Source organism: Neomonachus schauinslandi, chromosome 5, assembly GCF_002201575.2.
Source record: "Neomonachus schauinslandi chromosome 5, ASM220157v2, whole genome shotgun sequence".
Taxonomy (NCBI): Eukaryota; Metazoa; Chordata; class Mammalia; order Carnivora; family Phocidae; genus Neomonachus; species Neomonachus schauinslandi.
In genome coordinates, this window is record NC_058407.1 from 133,877,369 (window position 1) to 133,885,007 (window position 7,639).

General features: G+C 52.1%; 1 protein-coding gene across 4 annotated transcripts; it reads left to right on the plus strand.

The window, feature by feature from the left end:
- The first annotated feature begins 427 nt into the window (after window positions 1–427).
- On the plus strand, window positions 428–7,639 carry KLF6 (Kruppel like factor 6). 4 transcript variants are annotated; one of them, XM_021696717.2, is made up of 4 exons: window positions 428–812; window positions 3,627–4,200; window positions 5,609–5,732; window positions 6,189–7,639. In XM_021696717.2, the coding sequence occupies exons 1-4, from the start codon at window positions 711–713 to the stop codon at window positions 6,238–6,240; spliced, it is 852 nt and encodes a 283-aa protein (XP_021552392.1). In that variant the 5' UTR covers window positions 428–710; the 3' UTR covers window positions 6,241–7,639. The 4 variants fall into 4 exon arrangements, with proteins under 4 accessions (XP_021552392.1, XP_044771488.1, XP_044771489.1 ...); XM_044915553.1 differs by having other exon boundaries at window positions 468–812; window positions 3,627–4,074; XM_044915554.1 differs by lacking the exon at window positions 5,609–5,732 and having other exon boundaries at window positions 468–812.

Below are 7,639 nucleotides of genomic sequence, written 5' to 3' on the forward strand. Positions count from 1 at the left end.
GGGACGGGACTGCCGGCCTGAGCGGTGGGCCGAGGCCCGACCCGGGGAACGGGGCACGGGGACCGGGGGATGGGACGCGGACCGGGGACGGGAGGAGCGGCTCCCTCGGCCGGCCGCAGGCTCACTGAGCCGCTCGGCCTGCACCTCCCAGCGCCGACTCCTCCGGCGCGCGGCGGCCCGCGTCTTATATACCCTGCTAAAAATAGCCTGCGAGGACGCCTTCCAATCAGAGCCGCCTGAAGTTCGAATTGAGCCAATGGCGAGGGCTGTGATGGAGAGGCTCGGTCACGCCAGGCGGGGCCGCTGTGAGTCACCGCCTGCCATTGGCCGGAGCTGACATCACCGGCACGCAGCCCCCGGGCCGGGCGCAGCGTGATTGGGCGGTGCGCGGGGCGGGCGCGGGCGAGTCACGTGGGGGGAGGGAGTGGGGGGAGCCAGCGGGGAGGAGGGGGAGGCTGGCAGCGGAGCTTTGAATAGGGAAGTTTTGCAGGGGTTACGTTTGCAGTCAGTCCGGTGTTTGCAAATATTGTGTGGGCTCGCGAGCGCGTCTCTGGGCTCCGGTAGGATCCGAACCCGCGGCGCCTAATTGCTGTGCACTGAGTTTGCATGAAACTTTCCCCGGCGCTGCAGGCACGACTGCTGCGCTCCCGACTCCAGACCGCACACCTCCCTGTTTTCACAACAGCAGTGACTGTCTTTTCCAACCCGACATGGATGTACTCCCAATGTGCAGCATCTTCCAGGAACTCCAGATTGTGCACGAGACTGGTTACTTCTCGGCGCTGCCCTCCCTGGAGGAATATTGGCAACAGGTAAATAGGAATTTTCGTGTGCCAGGTGCCCGGTGCACCGAGGAGGGAGTGCATGCACGCACGGACAGGATGGTGTGTGGTTGGAGGTGCATTTCTTTTTCTTCTTCTTCTTCTTCTTCTTTTTTTTTTTAATGGTTCGGGTAAATTTTTAAAAAATTAAAATAATTAGTCTTAAAACGTACTTTGTGCTGCTTGCGTGCGGAAGGCACTTTAAAGGGGCCTTTGACGGCGTGAAGTGGAGTTGTCATATGAGCGGGGCGCCGCAGCGCTTGGTCTCTCCGAGCGTTTTCGCCCATTTCTGGGCTTCTGGACTGCATCCTCTCGAGGGCAGTCCCAGCTCCGCGGCCTGATCCCGGCCCGAGCCCTTGGCAGAAGTTTGGTGCCTTGTACCAGCTCCAGACTCCACAGCTGGATCTTGTCATATGAACTTGCCTGGACTGCCAAGGGTTGTTGGGTTTTGTTTTGTTTTTAATGGGGAATTTGTTTTTGTTTTTGCTTTTTTGGTGTTTGTACAGAGTTTTGTTTTTTTTTTTTAATTAAAAATGTCACCCGTGAAGCACCCACCAGCTCCTTTTTTCTCTACTAGGTCATTTCCAGTTTCTTTTTCCCCTTTAGAATCCTTAAGATTTGTTTCGATCTGCCTTGTTTTTCTTACCTGCTTTTTTTGTTGACCAGAAAAAAAAAAAAAAAAAAAGCCAACAATGTTTGCACAACCAGTGACTTATCAGTCATATGACAATGAGCCCGTCTAAATTGCTTCAAGTCTGAGTTTGAGAAGAAGAGTCTCGGTTTCCGGCATTTTTTTAGTAGAACTGGAATTTTTGACATTGGACATTTAAGAAAGTTAACCCCCCCTCCCCCAATTCGTTAGGATTGCCTGAAGGGAGAGAGATTCTGACACTTGTCTCATTGTCTTTAAAAAGATAGAAGGAGGGGTGGGGGCTGTCTCTCTGCCCTGCTAGGCTGTTTGCTTTTTGTCACAAAGTGAATTAGCAGATCAAATATATTCTGTGTGTTTCAAAGCCTAGAAAGCTTTTAAAAGAGATGAAATGCAAAGTGTTGCAACCTTCACATGCCTGCTTAATTGTTCCCAGCCCTATCCTGCCTTCCTCTCCCCTCCCCCCCCTTTTCCTCCTAAAGAAGCTGCTCCCTAGGACGTGATTGAAATTGATCTAAGTAGTTTCCTACGGGCATTTGGGATTTGGGCCCCAAGCCAGGCTGAGCTCCCGGTCCTCTTCAGAGGCTTTTAAACTCTCGGAGAGCTACGTTTTGGTCCCCAGTGCTTATCAGCATAATGGAGATTTCAAATTAGCCAGATTATTAAAGTTTAACAAGATCTCAGTAAATGTGCTTTCCTTTTTCTTTGGCGCATCAATAAAACACCTTGCCTTCTCTCCTCAGAATACTGTTTTCTCAGAACACTGTCGTATGCACTATAACTCAGACGTCTAATTTTAGGGGTAAAGAGAAAACAATGATTGTTTTTTTCCCCTTTGCTTGCTCATGCTGGCTATGTGACGAGTCTGGGGAGGGGGAGGGTATGTGCTATATTATAGCAGGCACATTTGCTAAGTAAGCAAGCAAGCATGAGCCCTTTGGGTAGGCTTTGCTAGTCCTGAAAATGATTTGCTAAAAAGAGCAGAGTTTGCTGTAGAAATTTAATTCTGTAGAATTGCAGTTGTATAGACAGCCTTATATGGACATGCAGACACTTGATCCTAGTAAAGATAAGGGCAGACATAATTTAATCCTAAAATGTTTCCTACCGTTTTTCTTTTCCAGTGGCTAGAAAGTTTGAGATGGTGGGGAGAGGGGATGCTGGTCTCTCGGCAGTTGTAGCTTCTTGAAAGGTTGGTTGTGGGGCTGGGGAGGGGCACTGTCCATGACACACTGCATGTACATTTGAACCGGGTCCTTTTTTGGCCGCCGGTCAGAATTTCAAAAGGAAGTCTCCTTTGGCATTGCGTGAAAGAAACAGAGTGATGACTCATACAGTTGTACTCTTGGCCAGTAGATAAAGTTCTTGTCCATTGTGGGACTCCCAGCAGGGCTGGGGAGGAATTTCCCCTCCTGCATCGTTTACAATAGCAGATGGCCATTCTGGAATTATTTCTCCACTCCTGTTGTTGAAGCTCTTGTTTTTCTCTGACCACTGTGGAAGTCATTAAAGTTGTGTGCGAGCATGGCCCCGCACTTGGGAATGGCGTTCTTTGAAAGCCTCCTAGGTCGGGCACTACAGGAAACAGGGTGGTTTCTCCAACAGCTCCATTGATGTCCCTGAACACAGACCGTCCGCTAGCGGCGTGTGCTGGCTGAGTGTGGCCCTGTGCTCTCAGCTGTGTCGCTAAAGAAGGACACATGCAATGTCAGAACACACTGCCTCGCGTGCAGTGCAGCCTTTCTTTCTTGTGCGTGAGAAGGGAGGGTGGCCGGGGCATTCCTTAAAGCACATGGTTCTCGAGACCATCAGATGATCTGGTTAAACCTGTCGGGGGGCATGTGTCTGAGGCTGGTTTTCTTTGTGTGGTTTACAGAAACTCAGTAGTCGCGTCAACACTGGTAACTATGACAAAGGTGGCCTGGTGAGACCATCAGTCCTTGTGGCCACTGGTCCAACCTGGGAAGGCCTGGAGTCCTTGTGGCCACTGGTCCTTCTCCTGATTGCATATATCCGTTCCTAGAGACGCGATTCTTACAGCCCCATGGCCACAGTCTGTTTGCCCTTGATTCCTGCATGTTTTTGGAAACGTGCTTTCAGTTCCATTGTCAGTCGTCATCACGATCACATGCCTTCTTGTGGTTCCTTTCGCACAGACCTGCCTGGAGTTGGAACGTTACCTCCAGAGCGAACCCTGCTATGTGTCAGCCTCCGAAATCAAGTTTGACAGCCAGGAAGATCTGTGGACCAAAATCATCCTGGCTCGGGAGAAAAAGGAGGACCCGGACCTGAAGCTTTCCTCCAGTCCCCCCGAGGATGCTCTGAACAGCCCCGGCTTTGCTTACAACCTGGAGACCAACAGCCTGAACTCCGACGTGAGCAGCGAGGCCTCCGACAGCTCTGAGGAACTTTCTCCCACCACCAAGTTTACCTCCGACCCCATCGGCGAAGTCTTAGTCAACTCGGGGACCCTGAGCTCCTCCGTCACCTCCACGCCCCCGTCTTCTCCAGAACTGAGCAGGGAGCCTTCTCACCTGTGGGGCTGCGTGCCAGGCGAGCTGCACCCCCCCGGGAAGCTGCGCAGTGGGACTGCGGGAAAGCCGGGCGACAAGGGCAGTGGGGACGCCTCCCCGGATGGCCGGAGGCGGGTGCACCGCTGCCACTTTAACGGCTGCAGGAAAGTTTACACCAAAAGCTCCCACTTGAAAGCACATCAGCGCACTCACACAGGTCAGTCCCTCCTGCGCGCTGCGGGAGGTGGGCTGCTGGTGGGCGCCACTGATGCACCAGCCCTGGGAGGGGGCCGGGGCTCCGCAGGAGGCTGGCAGAGCAGACACATCCTCACCTCATGCTTCCCCAAAAGAGTTGGGTCTCTGGGGAGGACAGAGTGGGAGCTCAAGGACTGGACGTGTGTGCCCGATGAACGGGTGAGACTTTCAGATTAAACAAATGAGGTAAATCCCATTCTCCGCCTACACCCCATCCCTCACTCACTCCAACCTTCCCCGTGATCGCTGGGGGGGCCCCCCCCCCGTCATGTGGAGTTACCTCCGATTTTCTGAAATGAAGCTCAAGGGTGGGGGGGAAGGGGCGGCTGGGGGGTGCGGAGCATGCGGGCTCCCCCGGGCCATGAGATGTGGGAGCCTGACCCACGCGCTCCACCGGAAGCAGTACTGACCCCCGGGTACTTGCTGAGAAGTTCTCTGTGTATCACGTGGCCTTTGTTTTCTGATACCAGTTTAAAAAAACAAACAAAACAGCTTTGTAATGAAAGCCCACAACCCAGATGAAAGTCGCATCTGAAATTACTGTGACAGTCTGGGGTAGCCGGGTGAAGAGTCACCCAAGTTCCGGAGAGGGGAGGGATCTTGCACGTGGAGTCACGTAAGCTCTGACCTGGCCGGTGAGGGTGACAAGAGGGGACCTCTGAGCCCTCAAGTCGGGGTCCCCGGCAGAGCCGGGGTCAGGACCCAGGTGTACCCCCCCCGCCCTACCCCCGTATGTCCCGACAGCCCACTCGGGCACTGGCTGGAACAACATCTTGAATTTCCTCAGGTAGCACTTGTAGTGAATTCATATTTATTGCCTGACTCATGGAAGAGGTAGATTTGGTCGCTTGATTGTCATTTAGAAAGTGCTTTGAAGGCCCTCAGGATGGGGTTTCCCAGAAACTCATGACCTCAGTTTTGGAGAAATGTCATTTCCCGGAGGAAAGTACAAAGCCTCATTCCACAGGGAAGTGAGTAAGGAACAAAATAAGTGCTTGAGAGAAAGCGTTTCCATGGAGAGAGCAATAAAACCCTGCCCCCGCCAGGGCTGTGGGTCCAGTGGGCTGACACGTCACCTCAGAAGTATTTTGCCAGGCTGAGCATTTGTCATTCTTACTGGGTAACGCTGATGACGGTGCCGTGGGCCCTGCCATGCCCGGGTCCCGGCTGCAGCACTTGGCGGCCCCCGGCTGGCTCAGGAAGGGGCTCCGCCGTTTCACCTCCAGTACGGGCTCTGTCCTTAACCGAGGCCGGCCCCGGAGCTGGCGAATGAGTTGACTTCGGTGCGGTGGCTTGCGTGTGTCCTGTTGCTGCGTACCTCCTCCTGCTCAGTGAAATCATGGTGTGCCTGTCGTGTGCTCTCTTCCCAGGAGAAAAGCCTTACAGATGCTCATGGGAAGGGTGTGAGTGGCGTTTTGCAAGAAGCGATGAGTTAACCAGACACTTCAGAAAGCACACTGGTGCCAAGCCTTTTAAATGTTCTCACTGTGACAGGTACGTGCACAAAGCGCAGGGACTGGAATGGCCTCTCCCGGGAGGGGCGGGAGGCAGTGAAGAAGCCAGGCGCTTCCCTGTCCCGCGCTTCAGCTGGGGACTTTCTGAGACAGTCTGTAACCTGCCAGTTGTCCAAATTAGGAAGAGCTGGGTTCTGGGTGCATGAGCATAGAGTGATTTCATTCATACTTTCTGGAGGTTGGCCTGCAGCCGTGCAAACTTGACGGTTGAGTAATAAGGTCAGGTGAAATCCTCCAAAGAGCAGATTGGAGTCCTTCCTTTATCTGCCCGTCCACTGGAGTTTCCTACTTCAGAAACACAAAAGGGAATGGCTGTGACTTGGTGGATGCCCCCCTTGCCTCGGAGAGCGCTCGGGTTGGGGGAGCGCAGGCCAGGAGGGCTGTAAGCTCAGTGAAGGCGGAGACCTAACCTGTCGGGTGCTGATTTGCTCTGCAGGTGTTTCTCCAGGTCCGACCACCTGGCCCTGCACATGAAGAGGCACCTCTGAGGGAGCAGAGCGGCGAATCCTGCGGGCTAAAAGGCTTCCAGGCTGAGAGACAGCCGTGGAGGAAGGGTGCGTGTTCCAGCCAAAGCATGCCATTTTGCACCCCACCCAGTTGCCTCCAGGACCTCTACTTGGAAGGTCTTTCGAGGGCGAAAAACGTCATGTCAGAAGCGGCAGAGCACCCGCGGTGTGTGGTGTTTGGGTGGCCCTGGACTCGCCACTGGTACCTATCTTCTGAGTGGTCCCTAAGCCTTTGCCGTGAGCATGTGCACTGAGAATGTTAATGGTTGGGTTGACTGTCTGTGGAGGGTCTGTTAGTTACTGACTGTGTGATGGGGGCAGAGTCTTTTTTCCCTTGCGGTAGCGAGACTGCAAGAGGCAGCAAGCGCGGAGTTTGAATGTTCTGTGTGTGAGGAGTATCCCAGGAGATGAGGTGACCACCGATCATTTCCCGGGGGGTGGGGTCTGCGCCTTAGGAAAAAAAAAAAGAAGAAGAAAAAAAAAAAAAAAAAAAGGGAAAACATGGGGGGGGGGAGTGGGTGGTCAAGACCCCCGAGTGGCGAGTGGGTGTGGGGAGGGGAGCCCCTCCCCGTGCGAGAGAACTTTCGGTGTCTGGTGCAGCTACGAAAAAAAAAAAAACGTGCAATGTGTCAAGTAGCTTGTTTACTTGCTACAACAGAGCTCATTTGTGACCCGTTGTATAAGCTGTGTATTTACAAATATAACACATTGATAACTTTTCCTTGTAAGACTAAAAGTAATGCATGGTCTGGGAAACTATCCGCTTTCCATTCTTAAATCAGGACTACAATGTTGATTCCAGTTACTGAGCAGCTAAGAGATGATTGGTCAAATTCAGTGATCCCTAGCCATCTGGGCCTGGTAATACACAATCCTTCCCCCACCTTCCCCCCAGCGATTTTGTAACACTCCCCTTTCAGAAAGGCGTCGTGCAGCATAGGATTATTTTTTAAATGATTCTGAATTTGAATTACCTTTTTGGAGAACTTCCTGATGCCCTTTGAAGACATTGGGCATATGTTGGGTATCAAGAATGCTAGGGCTGGGAATTGCTAGTCTAATGTGACGTTAGACTAAGAACCTAAAATTTTTCTCAGTTGGGTGGATAAAACCACTAAAGCTTAGAAACTGTTTTCTCATGCAGCTAAGTTTCTCTTATTTATGCCTTGAGGACTAATTTCTGGTTTTCTAGCTGTTAATGCACTGTAGATCTTAATAATGGTGCCTTATGCAAGTGACCCCTTCTGTGGGGGTCTCATACAGGGGTATGGGTGATGCATGCTTTATTAAGGCTCTTTTTTCACCTGGCATTGTACTGTATCAATATATAATACAGAAAAAAAAAAAATCTCTTTAAAGTCCTCCTTCACAAAGACAAATA

What these genes read in the sequence shown, in the direction of transcription:
- KLF6 (XM_044915552.1), top strand. Translation starts at nt 711, where the DNA reads ATGGATGTACTCCCAATGTGCAGCATCTTCCAGGAACTCCAGATTGTG. An exon ending in TGGAGGAATATTGGCAACAG is followed by an intron (nt 813 to 3,626) that starts GTAAATAGGAAT and finishes CCTTTCGCACAG; the next exon opens with ACCTGCCTGGAGTTGGAACG.